The sequence below is a fragment of the Erpetoichthys calabaricus genome, chromosome 4 (assembly GCF_900747795.2).
Source record: "Erpetoichthys calabaricus chromosome 4, fErpCal1.3, whole genome shotgun sequence".
In the NCBI taxonomy this organism is placed as follows: Eukaryota; Metazoa; Chordata; class Cladistia; order Polypteriformes; family Polypteridae; genus Erpetoichthys; species Erpetoichthys calabaricus.
The window spans coordinates 320,973,112-320,993,878 of record NC_041397.2 but is presented as its reverse complement, the minus strand read 5'-3'; the positions used below and the strand labels follow the sequence as shown (position 1 = coordinate 320,993,878).

General features: G+C 43.9%; 3 protein-coding genes across 4 annotated transcripts in view; 1 reads left to right on the top strand and 2 right to left on the bottom strand.

Moving 5' to 3' along the window:
• LOC114641979 (NACHT, LRR and PYD domains-containing protein 3-like) overlaps positions 1-13,362 on the bottom strand; it is a 33,837-nt gene extending 20,475 nt beyond the window's left edge. Inside the window, exon 1 of one of the 2 annotated variants that reach the window (XM_051926036.1) lies at positions 12,792-13,362. The gene's annotated coding sequence lies outside the window, so the exon portion shown is untranslated. The remainder of the gene's footprint in view (positions 1-12,791) is intronic. The other variant, XM_051926035.1, reaches the window with a different exon arrangement.
• Positions 1-20,767, top strand: part of LOC114643526 (NACHT, LRR and PYD domains-containing protein 3-like) — a 2,412,635-nt gene that overhangs the window by 1,538,969 nt on the left and 852,899 nt on the right. The window lies entirely within an intron of this gene.
• Positions 4,121-17,414, bottom strand: LOC127527374 (uncharacterized). Its single transcript, XM_051925976.1, has 2 exons — positions 16,357-17,414; positions 4,121-4,291 (listed from the first exon to the last, which is right to left on the bottom strand). The coding sequence occupies exons 1-2, from the start codon at positions 17,056-17,058 to the stop codon at positions 4,184-4,186; spliced, it is 810 nt and encodes a 269-aa protein (XP_051781936.1). The 5' UTR covers positions 17,059-17,414; the 3' UTR covers positions 4,121-4,183.

The window sequence follows — 20,767 nt, the reverse complement described above, 5'->3', positions numbered from 1 at the left end:
AGATAGATAGATAGATAGATAGATAGATAGATAGATAGATAGATAGATAGATAGATAGATAGATAGATAGATAGATATTTTTTTAATTTTAAAAATAAACTTTATTTAGCACAATAACAAAAAAAACATGAACACAGCAGTAATATGCAGTTAATAAACATGTTGCATTACTCCACTACTATTGCCCCGTACACACCTCCTACTCCACACATAATATTACAGAATTTCCATAATACATAAGTAATTCATCATTTGTTCATTATACCACTACTCCCTGTATATGCCTCCTAATCCACACATAAATATAAATAATTGCCCCATATAAGTACACATTTCATAATCAGTTTACTCCCCCTGTACTCGTCTCCTACTCCATACATCACTCTCCATTATACACACAGCACTGTATTCCTCAGGACGTCTCCTGTTCTGTGCTTACAACCATCCAGTATTTAAATATTTTGAAGGACGTTTGAAGAAGTCACCACCCAGTCACTAACTTGTCCCTCTCAACAGAACACAAAACACCCCTAAGCCCCCATAAATCACAGAAGGTCTGCATGTCTCCAGTGAGGTGGTGGTAAGTGAATTCCAACTTCACCAGCACTTTAAACATCAGGAGCACATCGGTGGTCTTTGAGGTTTTCTCTTTGTTCCTCCTGGTTTTGAGGATTGAGAGTTTTGCTTGGCCCAGAAGATAATTGCCCAGCACACACTTGTTTCTCTGTCTCAGAGTATACTTAACACCAAAAATAAAGCAAACAGGTGACAATGACAGTCCTATTCTATCAAAGAGTGTCTTGAGAAATGTAAAAAATGGCTCGAGCCTTTTGCAGTTAACAAAAAGGTGAAAGACAGTTTCCCGCTGTTTACAAAACGGACAACAGTCTGATGTTTCCGGTGAAATAACCGATAAGAAGGAGTTGGTGGCGAGAGCCCCATGAAGAATCCTCCATTGCAGGTCGCCAATTCTTTTTTGCAGTGGGTATTTGTAAAAAGTTCTCCACGCTGGAGTTTCATTCACTCCAACATGCAGTTCTTGTCTCCACCGTGTGTCTGGCAAGTCTCTAAGTAATTTGTAGAAAGTCACCTTAACACATACCTGGTAGAGCTCATTTTTTCCCATCATGTCATACTGCTTGTCTATTAAGTTCCCAAACCTCAGAATGGAGCCCGGCCGGTCGGTGCAGTCTGTGACGTTGGGCTTGACTTGAATGACGAGCTCCTTCACATCTGAGTTGAAGATCGAATTGTCTGGAGACATGCTCTGGCACAGTGACCCTGCACCTAAGGTGACTAAGTCCTCCTTAAACTGGCACAGAAAGTGGTGTATGAGTCGTTCAGACCTCACGTCCAGGACTGATGTGAGGTGTGCTGCAGTGTGCCATGTCCCAGTGTGGTTATTAACAAGATGGCCAATCTTCGTAATTCCACTTTTAATAAGGACTGAGGTGAAATGATATGAGCAGAGCAGAGGAGATTTCAGCACATTATTCCAAATCAGAGGTTCCTCCAAAAAACAATGAAGATTACCGAAAACAAAACAAGATCTCCTAAACTTACTATGCCAAGTAAGCAACATGGACTGATAAAATTTTGGCAGAAATGATAAAGTTAGTTTAGAAACATCTAAGAGGAGTAGCTGATTGTCAAATTTTATCTCGTTCACTTTGTGTAAAAGTACAAATGCCAAGTCTCTCCAAGGCAGGCCATCTGGACCATAGAACAGCCTCTGCAGTGTCTGGAGCCTGAAGGCCTCGATTTTACTCCTGACGTCAATCAGGCCCTGCCCTCCTTCTGCCACTGGTAGGTGCAGCACACCTCTCTGGACACAGTGCAGACTGTCCCAAAAAAAGTCAAGGATGATCGTCTGTACGGATTTGATCAGAGCTACTGGTGGATCAGTACACCTGAGCTTGTGCCAAAACATGGAGGCAATCAAGTTATTCAGAATTAATACCCTGCCTCTACATGAAGTGTCCCTCACAAGCCACTTCCAACGGTTCAGCCTTGCTTGGATCAGATCTGTCCACCCCATCCAATTGTCTACAGCGGTGCCATCTGTGCCTAAATACACTCCCAGGTACTTAAAGACATTCTTGTTCCACTGGAGGGTCTCAGGAAGAGCCGGAGGAGATGCGAGTCCCCAGTCACCCACCAAGAAAGCATTGCTCTTCAGCCAATTGACTTTCGCTGACGTCAGTCTTGTTTGGCACACAGTAGGTCTGATCTGACCTGATGATGCACCCCATTACCCTACGCAGGCGAGTAGCCAGAGCCCTGGACAGAATCTTGTAATCCGTACATAAAAGGCTAACAGGACGCCAGTTCTTGAGGTTGACAGATCTCCTTTTTTTGGGAGCAGAGCGAGAACAGCCCTTCGACATGATAATTGCAGTCCATTGTTCATTATGCTCTCCCTGAAGACCGGTAATAAATCTGCACCTAATAAAGTCCAAAATGTTCTAAAAAACTCGACCGTCAGGCCGTCTATGCCAGGCGACTTTCCCGTATTTAGTCCACTGAGGGCTGTAGTCAAGTCCTCTAAGCTGAGGGTTGTATCCAGAAACTCGTTTTCTGTTTCGGGGATTTTGTGGCAGGTTGTCTAGGAGGGTCCTGGTCTCAGAAGAATCTTCTGTTGTGTCGGCACAGAACAGCTTTTTATAAAAATCCTGAGCTAGAGCCCTGACAGCCTCAGGCTCCTCAATGATGTGCCCATCCTCATTTTTCAGAGTGTGAATCACTTTACTCTGTGATCTTTTTTTCTCAAGTCCAACAAAATATTCAGAAGGAGAATCCATTTCAGCCAACTCCTGAATTCCTGAGCGCACAAGAGCACCATGCACCCGTCTGTCCAGTAAGTCCATGAGATCTTGATTCTTTGTCTTTAAATTCTCAAAGACGCCATCGTTGAATGAGCTTTCTAAAGACGAAGAGAGTTCTAAGATGTCTTCCTCCAACTCTGCCACGTCCTTCCTCATATTCTGAGTGACATCTTGTTTGTATTGCTGACACAACACTTTGATTTCAGTTTTTGAACAGTCCCACCACTGCCGCAGAGATGAAAAAGAAGATGTTGTTAATCTCCACCTCTTCCAGAAGAATTCAAAAACTTCAATGAAGCGGACATCTTTCAGTAGACTGTTATTGAAGTGCCAGTATGACGGAAAGAAGATTGAAATGGAAGAGAAACTTTGAGAAGGACAAGACTGTGATCAGAGAAGCCAGAAGGATGAATGGAGCAGTTCGCTATAAGATTGCTGTGGTGATTCAAACAATACACCCTATCTAGTCTCGCCATGGAGATCAAGCCCACCGAACCCTTCACCCACGTGTACTGGCGAATTCCTGGGTGTAATGCCCTCCAGACATCAAAAAGGTCGGCCTTACTGAGGACTGACTTCAAGTGAGCCGCGGAGCTGGGGTGAGGCTCCAGGCTATTTCTATCTAACATGGTGTTATCAGTGCAGTTAACCCCCCCCCCCACAAAAACAAGATTTCATCTTTGCACTGCAACAGCAAGTCATGGAGCAATGAGAAAAACTGAAAACGCTCTCTGCCTTCATTGGGTGCATAAACATTTATAAAGACCCATGTTGTGCCCGCTAAGCTGGCTTCCACTTTCAGCAGTCTGTAACCACCTCTGTCACGCTAGTCGAGTCGGGTGAGAAAAAAGTAGAAAAGAGAATGGCAACCCCGGCACTAACACTCGACCCGTGACTCAAAAACACCTGCCCCTGCCAGCCTCAGTGCCAGTCTGCTTGGTTAGCAGGGTCTGTGTGAGTTTCTTGTAAAAACACAACACCAAGCTGTTTATTAAGCAGATAATCAAACACGGCGACCCGCTTGTTGTCATGTCGACATCCATTGATGTTAAGAGTGCCAAAGTTACACAAAGGCATCAAAAAGCAAAAAAGAAAAGCAGTCACCAAAAACAACTTTAAGAAAGACATGGAAGGACACGTCCAGCAGCGCATCATACTAGCTTGGGATTTAAGGAGCGTTTCACTCTGCTCATAACATTTTCAGCCGCAGCGCTTCAGTTCTTTTAAGGCCTAAAACTGTAGCCTGGCGTAGGACCCCCTTAGCTGAGCTCATAGACAGTTGAAGATCAGGGAAATGGTGACTAACATTCACACCCCTCTTGCCCTCAATACATTTCACAAAGCGGATTATGCTGTTGTTACTGTAGCCACCACGGGAAGCTCAGCTGAGGTGACAGACTGGACCTCACTGATGTCCCCGAGCCACCGCCGTCATCCTGACTCGTTGTACCCGTGTCTGCAGGCACCTCAGGCTCATCCTGAACATTCACAGAGTCGACAGCTGCGGAGACTGAGCTCTCAATTTTATTGTGCTTAACAGCAGCTCCGCTATATGCGGACCCGTCTTTCCTTTTTCTTGTCACGGGCTTTACCCGCTCTGTCTCATCCTCCATTTCTTGAACAGCACTCTCGCTGTTGTCTGCTGGGGTGCTCATCTTATCGATCGCACCTTCAGCCCTAACATTCTCCTCAACCCCTCGTATCTGTTGTATGGATTCTGTTTCTATGACCTCAGCGCTGGGCAGAGCCCCGTTATCATGTACGGCAGCCACACTCACAGGCTGCTCAGCGCTGTCACTCGTGTGTGCAGAATTAACAGTAAAATCGTCCATAGAGTCCTTCTCTGGGGCGCTCTCACCACTCTGCACGTCTGTAATTGCGGGCTCGGGCTCAGCCACAGCCGCCGGCTCAGCTGCACGTTCAGGTGCCGGCTGGGCCATCATAGCAGATAAAGAACTGCTCTGATTCTGCACACTCTGACCAGGACCCTCCATTAAATCCTCCTCCACATCAGAAAAACTGACGGAAGACTCACTGCCTTCATCATCACATAATATCGAGTAGTCCTCACGGGTACTTTTAGAAACTCCAGGTACTTCTGAGTCTGCTGTTACCTCAGAGCGCTCACACTGGTTAGCCTTGTGCCCCACTTGTCCGCACTTAAAACATTTCATGGACTCTGATGATACAAACACCACATAATCAAACCCATCCACTCTGAATTTGAGAGCCACATCGAGTTCACCCTGTAAATCATTTAAAATCACGTGAACTTGTCTCCTGAAAGAGACGACATGCTTTAAGTCGGGTGATCGACAGCCCAGGAGAATCATTGAAACTTTTGATCTGATCTGCCCATATCTTTCAAGTTCTTTAACAAGAATATCATTTTTTAGAAACGGGGGAGTATTTGAAATAATCACTCTCCGTGCAGGAGTAGAAAGAGACAAAACAGAAATTAACGTGCCATGAATAATCACACCATTCTGGACAAGAGCATGGACCAAACTCTCATCATTTAGAAAAACAACAACAGTGACACAGAACGGATTAACTTGCCGACTTCCACTACAAACGTCTCAACAGAGACCATCGGATCAACCAGCAACTTCACGCCATGCCTGCGTGTTAAGTTTTCAAAATTGCGGCATCAAGCCAGGCGGCGTTTGTCTCGGCGCGGCCATTACGACAAATACAACACTGGGGCCAATAAGAAAAACAATATGTAGACAGCAAAAGAACCACTACACATTAGAGAGATCAAAAACAAAAACAAAAATGATAAAGATTAGGAAAAAGAATAGGAAATACTCACAAGCCGATTCAACACACAACCACCTCCTGCCAGCAACCCACAGACACGACCACGAGAGACCTACGTAATCAAACTACAGACGGACAGCGAAACAGCATAGAGATAGATAGATAGATAGATAGATAGATAGATAGATAGATAGATAGATAGATAGATAGATAGATAGATAGATAGATAGATAGATATGTAAGGCACTATATGATATATAGATAGATAGATAGATAGATAGATAGATAGATAGATAGATAGATAGATAGATAGATAGATAGATAGATAGATATATAGATAGATAGATAGATAGATAGATAGATAGATAGATAGATGGATGAAATGCACTATAAGATAGATAGATAGATAGATAGATAGATAGATAGATAGATAGATAGATAGATAGATAGATAGATAGATAGATAGATAGATATTTTTAATTTTTAAAAGTACTTTATTGAACCAAAAAAAAAAGAACAAGGACAAACATCAATATATTAAAAGTACACATATAACAAACATATTATAAATAACCAATACAAAGAAATAAACAGTAAAAAAATATTCAATCCCTATTAACCCCGTGTAACCCCATACACAGTTATCATATAATATTGTATATTTTCCTCATCTCTCCCCCAGTGTCCTTTTCATTTAAGTTCATAAAAGATAAAACAATGGCCCAGTCAGCCCCAATTCCCAGTATTGTTCACACAGAATCACTTGCTACAAATAACTTCAATATTTACAATTGACCAGCAGTGAGTTATAAGTTGATTTTCAGTTCTCCCTCCTCTATAGCACACAGTACCCCATTCGTACACCACACACCCTCAAAAATGTCCATTTTGTGCATTAGTTTATAGTAAGTAAACTCCAGTGTGATCCTCAAGTGAATATTCAGCCTAAACAGTAAGTGGATGCCCACACTTCCTTTCCCACACTGTTTGTTTTTCCTACTTTTTAAAATTGCTAGTTTTGCTTCACCCAACAAAAAGTTCATCAATTGTGTCCTGTGCCTGTTGTTCTTATTATAAGCGGCACCATAAATAAACATCACAAAATTAAAATCTGATCTTAGTTTTTTACACAAATCAGTTAAAAACTTGAAGAAACCTCCCAATCATGTGCATGATGCAAACAGATGAAAAACGGTTTCCCTTTGCCCACAAAAATCACATCTGTCATCCTCTGTGAGTCTAATTCTCCATTGTAGGTCGGCTGTCCTCTTGTTGCTTGGAGGCTTGTACAGCTCCCTCCAGGCCGGCACCCTCCCACCTACTACCCCTAAATGTTCTCTCCATTGCGAATCAATGATTGTCTTCAGGGAAAGAAAATGAATCACTTTCACACAATATTGATAAAGATCTTTTTTTGACAGAGACATGAATGACACCACATTTCCTTTGTCAAAAGTGATAATTGAGTTCTTGGGGATGGAGTTGACATCGACATTAGGACAGACCTGTAGATCTGTGCTGGTGGTACTGATGGAGTCCTCAAGTTTGTGATGTTCTTTAGCCACAGAAGAGAGAAAGCCCTCGATCATCCGCACTGACTTCACACCTAAAATTGAAGCCAAACCTGAAGGCTTCACAAATGTCCGTTGCTCCTTATCATATATGTGGCTGATGTTTAAAATGCCATTTTTAATCAATAGATCAGTAAAACTTTTACTCCTCAGTTGAGAGCACGAGAACAGCGAGTTAAAAATCAAAGGCTCATCGTGCAACCAACCTGATGACATGAAATGTCTTCTAAAAACAAGATGCCAGGTCAATAAAGCACCCCTATAAAATTTGGGTAACACTGAAAGGTCCATTTCATTAATTTCCATTACCAAAAGCTGCTTGTCAAATCCATAATCCCCTACTCGAAAAAAGAAGTGAAGTGCCAAATCCCTCCAAATCAGATGGTGAGAACCAAAAAAAAGCTTCTGAATTACAAGGAGTCGAAAGCCTGCGACCTTTTAGAAACAGCACACTCTGTCGCGGCCAATGCAGACCATCCCAAAAAAAAATCAACCAACAGTTTTTGGATCTGATGTAACATCCCTGGAGGAGGATCTCCACACATGAGTTTATGCCAAAGCATTGATGCAACCAAGTTGTTCACCACAATTACTCTCCCTCTAAAAGACAGTTTGGCCACAATTCACCTCCATTTGTTCAGCCGAGCACTGACTTGATCCAAAATGCCATCCCAATTACTCTCATCCAGTCCTTCTCCTCCCAACATCACCCCAAGGTAACGAAAACACTTTCTGTTCCAGGTCAGATTTGCAGGAAGCTTTGGCGGTAAACGTTCAATCCAAGAGCCGAGTAGGAGAGCATTGCTCTTAGCCCAGTTGACTTTAGCCGAGGAGATGTTTTCAAACGTTGTTTGGCACGAAACCACCACATTGACATCATGTTCGGATTTGACAAATATGGACACATCGTCTGCATAGGCCAAACATTTGGCAGTGACCATTGGGCGAGAAGGGAGATCCACACCCTGCAGTCTCTGCATAATCCGATAAAGGAATGGCTCAATCGACAAAGAGTACAACATCCCTGATAAAGTGCACCCCTGTCGAATCCCCCTCTTGACCAGGAAAGGGGCACTGAATGTGCCATTAATCTTTAAAATACCAAAAACCTTAGTATACAAGAGTCTGATCATTTTGATAAAATTTTCCCCAAACCCAAAGCATTTCAAGGTGTTAAAGAAATATCTGTGATCAACTCTATCAAAAACCTTCTCCTGATCAATAGATAAAATTCCCAAATCAATGCCATACATTTTGGACACTGCAATCACATCACGCATGAAAAAAATGTTATCAAAAATTGAGCGGTCAGGTACACAGTAAGCTTGACAAGAATTTACCACCAAACTCATTACAGTCCTCAGACAGTTTGCCAAAGTCCTGGAGAAAATCTTATAGTCTGTACAAAGTAGACTCACGGGACGCCAGTTCTTTATTTGGCACAGATCTCCCTTTTTCGGAAGCAGAGTGATCACCGCTCTTCTGCAGTTCAGAGGTAACTCCCCATCACTCAAGCTTTCCATGAACACTGTATGCACGTCAGCCCCCAGTAAAGGCCAGAACTGTCTGTAGAACTCAACGGGAAGGCCATCAATCCCTGGAGACTTTCCTGTGTTTAGATGAGACAGTGAATCCGACATTTCCTGAAAAGTTATATCAGAGTCCAGTTTAACTTAAAATCATTTGGGATCGTAGGAAGTCCATAGAGAAAATCAGCCATTGCCAAGTGATCAATAGAATCATCCTTAAATAAATTAGTATAAAAAAGAAACAGCAAAGTCTTGGATGTCTTCAGTGGTGCTCAGTTCTCTCCCTTCCACGTTGTGCAGCATGTGAATCAGTTTGCTTTGGGCTTCTTTCTTCTCCAAACCAAAGAAAAATTTTGTAGGTGCATCCAAATGATTAATATTTTGAAAACGGGACCTCACCAGGGCCCCTTGTGCACGTAAATCCAAAAGATCAGCAAGAGAACGTTTTTTAGATGTTAGAATAGAAAAAATTTCCTCATCAAATCCCTTTTGTAAAGCTTGCTGCAGTTTCAAAATGTCTCTTCTAAGGCTTCCATGTTCAGCAGGCACTTTCGAGTGACTTCGTGTGTGTATTGTTGACAAAAAAGCCTTTATCTGGACTTTCGAAATGTCCCACCACTGCTTGAGTGAAACAAATCTCGGTTTGGTAAGAGTCCAGCTGCTTCCAAAAAAAATCAAAACATTTGACAAAATGGGCGTCTTCTAGTAGTGAAACGTTGAAATACCAGAAAGTTTTGAAAAAGGGCTTCTTTTTAGGGATGACAACTTTCAACCCCACCAAAGAATGGTCAGAAAAGCCAACAGGAGAGATAGAGGCAGAAGTGACAGTGTTCAGATTGTGACTGGGACAGTAAAAGCGATCTAATCGAGCCATAGAAATATTTCCATCCCATCCCTTCACCCAGGTGTACTGTCTGTCTGATGGAAATTTATGACGCCAGACATCCACGAGATCTGCCCATTTTAAAATGGCCGCTAGGACTTGAGCAGAGCCAGGATGAGGTTCAACACCATTACGATCTAACATGTAATTAACTGTGCAATTAAAATCACCAGCCACCAGCACCAACTCGCCATTAACAAAAGAATCGACCACCTTTTGTAACGATTCAAAAAAACAAATCCTTTCTCTCCCGTTGGTAGGGGCATAGACATTAATGAACACCACATCCTGATCCCCGTCTTTGACCTGAACCACTAGCAATCGTCCAGCCACCACCTCACTGATGGCAGTGACCTGGAATTGCACAGATTTTGAAAACAGTATGGCCACCCCAGCACTAAAACTTGAACCATGGCTAAGAAAAACCTGACCCCCCCATTCTCGTAGCCAGTCTGGTTGATTCTGAAGGTCAGAATGGGTCTCCTGGAGCAGGCTGACATGCAATGCTTTCTGTTCTAAGAAATTAAAAACCACAGCCCTCTTTGTCCCTCCTCTACAGCCATTAACATTTAAACTCCCAATGTGAAGAGACTGCATGGAAAAAGAGCCAAAGGGAGTCCACAGTAAAAAACATGACACCAAACAAAGGAGCTGACTAAAGAGACAATCCATTATTTTGGGTTGAGTGACTTGCGCACTTTGCCGATAACATACTTCAATCGGGTTGCCTCTTTTTGCTCCATGCCTAACTGAACTGGTTCACACATAACTCTTTGTGCAGACACAAGAAATAACTGCAGATCTGGAAAATGATCTTCAACCTTCACTCCTTTCTTGCCATCAATAAACTCCAAAAAAGTTCTAATACTGGCCGTAGTATAACTGCCTCTTAGCAGATACTGAGAGGTGTCAATGTCACTCTCACCCTCCATATTGTCCCTTAACTCGTATGCGCTGTCACTTTGGTTTGTCACACCCTCGCTATGTTCCTTAGGTGACTGATTTGACACTAGGCTTTTCTTTGCCTGTCCTCTATCTGTTGATTGTTCCTTCCTTTTTCGAGTGAAAACTTTAACGGGCTCGTTGCTCACACTCACTCCTTCACACACCACAGCACTGCCGCTCACCACCGCGGCCACTCCGCCGTCAGTCTCGCTCTCTCACATCTCTGCACCTCAGCAGCCCCCTTCAATGAGCTCTCCGGCAGGAGACTGTAATCGGAAGCGTTCACTTCTACACTCTTATCAGTGATCTGAGGCTCATTTACAGCTGGGACCAGTGGCGCAGCTTCTCCCGAGCAAACTGCCACTGCCGCTGCCGCCACCTCAGTGCTGTTGATCTCAGGCAATACATGAACTTCAGTCGGTGTGCTCTCTGCCGGCTCACGGAGCTCAGGACTAACTGATAGGCGATCAGCTGAACCGCCGGCCTTGGCCGACATATCAGTAAAACTTTGAAGCAGACTCTTCTCAGGAGCCGCCGTCACTAAAGTACTAAGGGGCTGATCACAAACAACACCCGCTGCAGCCATCGACTCCTTCATATCAGATTCACACTCATCCATACTTTCAACCTCTTCGCCACTCTCAGATTCATGCTCACTATCATCAGTGTTCTCGCCATCCAAATTCTCCTCAGTATGAGTACGAGGACCCGCAAATACCACTGATCCAATTTTACACTGTGAGGCCTTGTGCCCAGCTCTACCGCAAGTGAAGCATTTCATGGATTCAGAAGTGACAAACACAACATAGTCACTGCCGTCCACTTTAAATCGGAGGGCTACATTGATATCATCATTCATGTTGTTTAATATCATATATACTTGTCTACGAAACGAAACAACATATTTTAATTCATGCCGTTTGCATCCAAGAGGGATCATGGTTAATTCTGAAACGATCTGGCCATAACGCTTCAGTTCATTTACCAGAACATCGTTCTTTAAAAATGGAGGAACATTTGAAACTATTACTTTTTTAACCGGTGTTGATAAAGGCAAAACAGGGACAAGCGCTCCACTTATAACTAACCCTTCCTCTACCAACTGATTCACCAGGGATTCCTCATTTACAAAAACCACCACCGATTTATTCATTCTTGATGCCGAGCGAACATTTTTATATTCAACTACTCTCCCAACTGCCTGCACACACGTCTCAACAGAGACCATCGGATCCGCCAAGATCTTAGCGCCATTGTGGCAGGAGAGATTATCAAAAAACTTTGGCAATAAACCCGGCACTGATTCTTTGGACACGGCCATGGCCAAAAATACGCCAAGGCCGTGTCTTAACTAACAGCAAACTTTACAACAGTAATATAACTAAGAGAAAGAAGAAAAAAAAGCTAGAAAATACAAATACTCACAGAGACCCTCCAAGAACGAAGCCGGCCAGCAACCCACAACCACGCCCACCAGACCAAAGCAGTCAACTGACAAAGATTCGACAGACAGAAAGGATAGATAGATAGATAGATAGATAGATAGATAGATAGATAGATAGATAGATAGATAGATAGATAGATAGATAGATAGATAGATATGTGAAAGGCACTATATATGATAGATAGATAGATAGATAGATAGATAGATAGATAGATAGATAGATAGATAGATAGATAGATAGATAGATAGATAGATAGATAGATAGATAGATAGATAGATAGATATGTGAAAGGCACTATATATGATAGATAGATAGATAGATAGATAGATAGATAGATAGATAGATAGATAGATAGATAGATAGATAGATAGATAGATAGGAAAGGCACTATATAACAGATAGATAGATAGATAGATAGAATAGATAGATAGATAGATAGATAGATAGATAGATAGATAGATAGATAGATAGATAGATAGATAGATAGATAGGAAAGGCACTATATAACAGATAGATAGATAGATAGATAGATAGATAGATAGATAGATAGATAGATAGATAGATAGATAGATAAGGCACTATATAATAGATAGATAGATAGATAGATAGATAGATAGATAGATAGATAGATAGATAGATAGATAGATAGATAGATAGATAGATAGATATGTAAGGCACTATAAGATAGATAGATAGATAGATAGATAGATAGATAGATAGATAGATAGATAGATAGATAGATAGATAGATGTGAAAGGCACTATATCATGTGATCAGCCCGCCCATCAATAACACATTCACACCCCCCACCCCTCCCCCTCTTTACTCACCACAGTGTCACTAATTTACAGTTCTCACTCCTGAGACCCTCACTCAGCTGATGAGCCCCTGAATCTCCCAGGTTGTTGTTGCTCAGGTACAGTTCAGTCAGCCGTGAGTTTGGAGACGAGAGGACCGAGGAGAGAGCTGAGCAGCAGGCCGAGGTGAGACCACAAGACCCCAACCTGTGGAGAAGAAGAGAGACGAGTGAGGACAGACAGACAGACAGAAGGACACACAGCACAAGGGCTCAATGACTGCGCCGTCTTCACTGAAATGCAATTTGACCCTGAGACCACCGTTGTCCTTATAAGGTAAGGCGCTATATACCTGACAGAGTCTTCTGCCTTCCTGCCACACTGACTGGTGACAAGTCACTCAAAGTGACATGTGGACACTGGACAGGAATGTGAAGGACATGAGGCTGACAGTGTCCTGCACTCGAGGGTCCAGACAGACTTGTCAAAGCCGATGACAGCGGAGGGACCACCTTGGATTTGTGTCTGTAACTGAGGACTCAGCACATGGAGGGGCTTTGACTGATTTGCAGGACCCCATCCACAGATTCCAGTTAGACATGCCAGTCACTGCTGGACATCGGAGAGCTCGACACTCGAGTGTCTGTCATGGTGGGCTCTCCTGATGTCAGACCACTTAGACGATGAGGACCCTCTGTCTGTCTATTGTGACAAAGACTGGACTGACTGTGTGATCAGTGACATAATGGACAGGGTGGGCAGGACTGACATGTGACACTTCTGACACTCACACGTCACATGCTGACCGGTGCCACTGATCAGCTGACCTCAGTCCACTAAACACCTCACTGCTGGTGACTTCAGTTTTCTTATTTCTCTCCTAATTTGTAATAAAGCCAGTGGATGAGCTCTGAATGGACACTCAGCATCCCAAAGTCCAGTCCCCTGGGCACAGAGGTGGTCTGAGTGGACTGTGAAGTGACCCCCATTACTGCAGACCATTGCAGTCCACTCCCAGCTCTCCTCTGACCTGAGTTGTCCATTCAGAGCAAAATGGCAGAATGACCTGCTAGCATTGCCACCTGCTGGTAGGTGTTAGAAATAACACAATTGAAATCTCAGTGACATCAAACCACACGGAGAGGCAATCAAGTTATTCAGAATTAATACCCTGCCTCTACATGAAATGTCCCTCAGAAGCCACTTCCAACGGTTCAACCTTGCTTGGATCAGATCTGTCCACCCCACCCAATTGTCTACAGCGGTGCCATCCATGCCTAAATACACCCCCAGGTACTTAAAGACATTTTTGTTCCATTGGAGGGTCTCAGGAAGAGCCGGAGGAGATGTGAGTCCCCAGTCACCCACCAAGAAAGCATTGCTCTTCAGCCAATTGACTTTCGCTGACGTCAGTCTTTGAAAAACCTCTAAGCAGTTGACTAAAGTGTCTACCTCAGATGAAGAAGACACAAACACAGTCACATCGTCTGCGTAGGCAACGACCTTAAAACATGTAGTGGGGCAAACTGGGATGCTGAGGCCAGAAAGACGACACCTGAGCTGCTCTATCTCAATTGATAAAGAGTAGAGCATCCCTGAAAGGGGGCAGCCCTGGCGAATACCCCTGGTGACAGAGAAGGGGGGCTGTCAGGGCACCGTTAATCTTCTGAATGCCAAAGACATTTGTGTAAAGCATCTCAATATATTTGGAGAAGGAGGACCCAAACCCAAAAGCTTGTAAGACTCTGAACAGATATTTGTGATCCACTCTGTCAAAAGCTTTTTCTTGATCCAAAGAGATCAGTCCTGCCTTTAAACCAAAAAGCTTTGAAGTCGTAATTAGGTCTCGTACCAGAAATACATTATCAAAGATGGAGAGGTTTGGCACACAGTAGGTCTGATCTGACCTAATGATGCACCCCATTACCCTACGCAGGCGAGGCAAAGCTCTTTTTCTGTATCGGGGATTTTGTGGCAGGTTGTCTAGGAGGCTCCTTGTCTCAGAAGAATCTTCTGTTGTTTCGGCACAGAACAGCTTTTAATAAAAATCCTGAGCTAGAGCCCTGACAGCCTCAGGCTCCTCAATGATGCGCCCATCCTCATTTTTTCAGAGCGTGAATCACTTTACTCTGTGATCTTTTTTTCTCAAGTCCAAAAAAATATTTAGAAGGAGAATCCATTTCAGCCAACTCCTGAATTCCTGAGTGCACAAGAGCACCATGCACCCGTCTGTCCAGTAAGTCCATGAGATCTTGTTTCTCTGTCTTTAAATTCTCAAAGATACCATCGTTGAATGAGCTTTCTAAAGACGAAGAGAGTTCTAAGATGTCTTCCTCCAACTCTGCCATTGCCTTCCTCATATTCTGAGTGACATCTTGTTTGTATTGCTGACACAGCACTTTGATTTCAGTTTTTGAACAGTCTCACCCCTGCCGCAGAGATGAAAAAGAAAATGTTGTCAATCTCCACCTCTTCCAGAAGAATTCAAAAACTTCAATGAAGCGGACATCTTTCAGTAGACTGTTATTGAAGTGCCAGTATGACGGAAAGGAAGATTGAAATGGAAGAGAAACTTTGAGAAGGACAAGACTATGATCAGAGAAGCTAGAAGGATGAATGGAGCAGTTCGCTATAAGATTGCTGTGGTGTTTCAAACAATACACCCTGTCTAGTCGCGCCATGGAGATGGAGCCCGCCGAACCCTTCACCCACGTGTACTGGCGATTTCCTGGGTGTAATGCCCTCCAGACATCAAAAAGGTCGGCCTTACTGAGGACTAACTTCAATCGGTGCAGTTAACACACAAAAACAAGATCTTCATCTTTGCACTGCAAAAGCAAGTCATGGAGCAATGAGAAAAACTGCAAATGCTCTCTGCCTTCATTGGGTGCATAAACATTTATGAAGACCCACGTTGTGCCCGCTAAGCAGGCTTCCACTTTCGGCAGTCTGCCTTTAACCACCTCTGCCACGCTAGTCGAGTCGGGTGAGAAAAGAGTAGAAAAGAGAATGGCGACCCCGGCACTAACACTCGACCCGTGACTCAAAAACACCTGCCCCTGCCAGCCTCAGTGCCAGTCTGCTTGGTTAGCAGGGTCTGTGTGAGTTTCTTGTAAAAACACAACACCAAGCTGTTTATTAAGCAGATAATCAAACACGGCGACCCGCTTGTTGTCATGTCGACATCCATTGATGTTACACAAAGGCATCAAAAAGCAAAAAAGAAAAGCAGTCACCAAAAACAACTTTAAGAAAGACATGGAAGGACACGTCCAGCAGCGCATCATACTAGCTTGGGATTTAAGGAGCGTTTCACTCTGCTCATAACATTTGTCAGCCGCAGCGCTTCAGTTCTTTTAAGACCTAAAACTGTAGCCTGGCGTAGGACCCCCTTAGCTGAGCTCATAGACAGTTGAAGATCAGGGAAATGGTGACTAACATTCACACCCCTCTTGCCCTCAATACATTTCACAAAGCGGATTATGCTGCTGTTACTGTAGCCACCACGGAAGCTCAGCTGAGGTGACAGACTGGACCTCACTGATGTCCCCGAGCCACCGCCGTCATCCTGACTTGTTGTACCCGTGTCTGCAGGCACCTCAGGCTCATCCTGAACATTCACAGAGTCGACAGCTGCGGAGACTGAGCTCTCAATTTTATTGTGATTAACAGCAGCTCCGCTATATGCGGACACGTCTTTCCTTTTTCTTGTCACGGGCTTTACCCGCTCTGTCTCATCCTCCATTTCTTGAACAGCACTCTCGCTGTTATCCGCTGGAGTGCTCATCTTATCGATCGCACCTTCAGCCCTAACATTCTCCTCAACCCCTCGTATCTGTTGTATGGATTCTGTTTCTATGACCTCAGCGCTGGGCAGAGCCCCGTTATCATGTACGGCAGCCACACTCACAGGCTGCTCAGCGCTGTCACTCGTGTGTGCAGAATTAACAGTAAAATCGTCCATAGAGTCCTTCTCTGGGGCGCTCTCACCACTCTGCACGTCTGTAATTGCGGGCTCGGGCTCAGCCACAGCCGCCGGCTCAGCTGCACGTTCAGGTGCCGGCTGGGCCATCATAGCAGATAAAGAACTGCTCTGATCCTGAACACTCTGACCAGGACCCTCCATTAAATCCTCCTCCACATCAGAAAAACTGACGGAAGACTCACTGCCTTCATCATCATATAATATCGAGTAGTCCTCACGAGTACTTTTAGAAACTCCAGGCACTTCTGAGTCTGCTGTTACCTCAGAGCGCTCACACTGGTTAGCCTTGTGCCCCACTTGTCCGCACTTAAACATTTCATGGACTCTGATGATACAAACACCACATAATCAAACCCATCCACTCTGAATTTGAGAGCCACATCGAGTTCACCCTGTAAATCATTTAAAATCACGTGAACTTGTCTCCTGAAAGAGACGACATGCTTTAAGTCGGGTGATCGACAGCCCAAGGGAATCATTGAAACTTTTGATCTGATCTGCCCATATCTTTCAAGTTCTTTAATAAGAATATCATTTTTTAGAAACGGGGGAGCATTTGAAATAATCACTCTCCGTGCAGGAGTAGAAAGAGACAAAACAGAAATTAACGTGCCATGAATAATCACACCATTCTGGACAAGAGCAAGCACCAAACTCTCATCATTTAGAAAAACAACAACAGTGACACAGAACGGATTAACTTGCCGACTTCCACTACAAACGTCTCAACAGAGACCATCGGATCAACCAGCAACTTCACGCCATGCCTGCGTGTTAAGTTTTCAAAATGGTGCGGCATCAAGCCAGGCGGCGTTTGTCTCGGCGCGGCCATTACGACAAATACAACACTGGGGCCAATAAGAAAAACAATATGTAGACAGCAAAAGAACCACTACACATTAGAGAGATCAAAAACAAAAACAAAAATGATAAAGATTAGGAAAAAGAATAGGAAATACTCACAAGCCGATTCAACACACAACCACCTCCTGCCAGCAACCCACAGACACGACCACGAGAGACCTACGTAATCAAACTACAGACGGACAGCGAAACAGCATAGAGATAGATAGATAGATAGATAGATAGATAGATAGATAGATAGATAGATATTTTTTATTATTTTTAAAGTAACCTTTATTGTAAACAGCAACAAAAACATTAACAAAACAATATACACATTCAATTTACATAAAAGGCGGCACGGTGGCACAGTGGGTAGCGCTGCTGCCTCGCAGTTAGGAGACCTGGGTTCGCTTCCCGTGTCCTCCCTGTGTGGAGTTTGCATGTTCTCCCCGTGTCTGCATGGGTTTCCTCCCACAGTCCAAAGACATGCAGGTTAGGTGGATTGGCGATTCTAAATTGGCCCTAGTGTGTGCTTGATGTTTGTGTGTGTCCTGCGGTGGGTTGGCACCCTGCCCAGGATTGTTTCCTGCCCTGTGTTGGCTGGGATTGGCTCCAGCAGACCCCCGTGACCCTGTGTTCGGATTCAGCGGGTTGGGAAATGGATGGATGGAATTTACATAAAAAACCAAGTGTCAGAATAAACAAGAGAGCCATACATCCGACCCCTGCTACTCCCCCTTTACACTCCTCCTACTCCGCACATTAATAAGAACTTGAACAGTTAATAATTCATTATGACACAAGGACCACCTTTACTTCCTCTGTACACTCCTCCTACTCCGCACAATAATAACTACATGATGATGATGCCCACCATTACTTTTTGTTATTCCCAGTTGAACACCAGTTCACCCCCCTCCACAGCACACAGTACCAGTCGTGTCCCCCACATGTCACTAAACATTTCTAAATTGTTTGTTAGTTTATGGTACATGAAATCGAGTTTCAGTCTACTTTTAATTAAAACTTTGAATAGCAGCAGAGCGTCAGTCCCCATGAGGTTCTTCTCTTTGTTTCTTCTTGTTTTTAAAATTGCTAACTTGGCTTGTCCTAAGAGGAAATTTCCAATAACACATTTATTCTTATTGTCCATCCATCCATTTTCCAACCCGCTGAATCCGAACACAAGGTCACGGGGGTATGCTGGAGCCAATCCCAGCCAACAAGGCAGGAACCAATCCCGGGCAGGGTGCCAACCCACCGCAGGACACACACGCACACACCCTGACACCAAGCACACACTAGGGCCAATTTAGAATCGCCAATCCACCTAACCTGCATGTCTTTGGACTGTGGGAGGAAACCGGAGCGCCCGGAGGAAACCAACGCAGACACGGGGAGAACATGCAAACTCCACGCAGGGAGGACCCGGAAAGCAAACCCAGGTCCCCAGATCTCCCAACTGCGAGGCAGCAGCGCTACCCACTGCGCCACCATGCCGCCCTATTCTTATTGTTTTGATAATAATTAATACCAAAGACAAAACAAATATTTGAGAACTTAAAACCAAATCCACCAAGAAGAAAATCAAAGAACAGGAACAACGGCTTCAGCCGTTCACAGTGAATGAATAGATGACAAATGGTTTCTCTCACATCACAGAACGGACACTGGTCAGTCTCTGAAACTTTAATTGTAAACAGAAACGAGTGTGTGGCTAAGGCCGAGTGTGTTATCCTCCACTGCAGATCTCCAAGTCTTTTCTGCAATGGCAGTTTATAATAAGCTCTCCATGAAGGTGAGATGTTCTCAGAGACCTGCAGTTCCTTTCTCCACAGTGTGTCTGGTAACTCCTTCATTAGATTATAAAATGTCACTTTGACACACAGTTTATACAGTTCTTTTTTGGTAAACAGTTCAAAGTCTTTCTCGACTAGAGTACCAAAACGGAGAAGGTGCCCAGGTCTGTCAGTGTGGTCAGTGACATTTGGCCTCACGATAATGGCAGGTGATGCCATCTCTGCCTCTAGTGTGTCCTCACCTGTGAAATATTTGGCACACACAGAACTCGCTCCTGACCTCCTCAGTGCTGTTTTTACCTGGCTGAGAAAAAGTTCAACCAGGCGTATTGATCTGATGCCCAGGACTGTCGCTAGGTGGCTGGGGTGTGCCAGCACCTCATATCTGTGTCAATCAGGTTACTTATTTTTAAAATTCTGTTGTTTAAAAGAATAGATACAAAACAATCTGAAAGCAATAATGGACATTCTAACAGAGGATTCCACACTAAAGGTTCTTCTATGAACCAATAAGTACTCTCCAGATTTAGCCTGGTCCTCCTTAGTTTTCTGTGCCAGATTTGAAGTGCGGATTGATAAACTTTTGGCAAATCAGACCGAACAAACATGGCATTGTTTAAGAAGAAAAAATGTTCAGCGAAATTTAAGCCTCTTACTCTACGAAATAAAGCAAAGGCCAGCTGTCTCCACGGCAGGTGCTCGGGTCCGTATAAGAGCCGATGTAACATTTGGAGTCTAAATGCCTCCATCTTGCTTAACAAGTCAATGAGTCCCTGACCGCCTTCTTCTACAGGCAGATACAGGACACTACGCTTCACCCAATGTAGTCCATCCCAAAAGAACTCTAAAATAATGCTCTGGATGGTCTTGATGATTGATAATGGTGGGTCAACACATTGTAACTTATGCCAGAACATGGAGGCTATCAAATTATTAATAATTAGGACCCTGCCACGACAGGAGATCTCCTTTTGAAGGTATTTCCATTTGTTCAGCCTGGCTTGAACTTTTTCTACCCAGTCTGCCCAGTTGTCTTCAGCGAAACCTCCCTGTCCCAAAATCACCCCCAGGTATCTGAAGACTCTCATATTCCACTGAAGACCACCAGGCAGGTCTGGCGGGTCCCCATTCCTCCAGTTGCCAATTAAAAAAGCATTGCTTTTGTCCCAATTAATCTTAGCAGACGACAGTTGCTCAAATTTATCCAGGCAAAATTTCAGTGCCGTGATGTCTCCAGCATGACAGATAAACACTGACAAATCATCTGCATACGCGACCACCTTAATGTTTAAGTTTGGGCACTGAGGGATGTTCAGGCCTTGAAGGTGGATGCGAAGCTGCTGCAGTAGTGGCTCGATGGACAGCGAGAAGAGCATACC

What these genes read in the sequence shown, in the direction of transcription:
- LOC127527374 (XM_051925976.1), bottom strand. Translation starts at nt 17,058, where the DNA reads ATGTTTAAGTGCGGACAAGTGGGGCACAAGGCTAACCAGTGTGAGCGC. An exon ending in ATGTTCAGGATGAGCCTGAG is followed by an intron (nt 4,292 to 16,356) that starts GTGCCTGCAGAC and finishes GATGAGCCTGAG; the next exon opens with GTGCCTGCAGACACGGGTAC.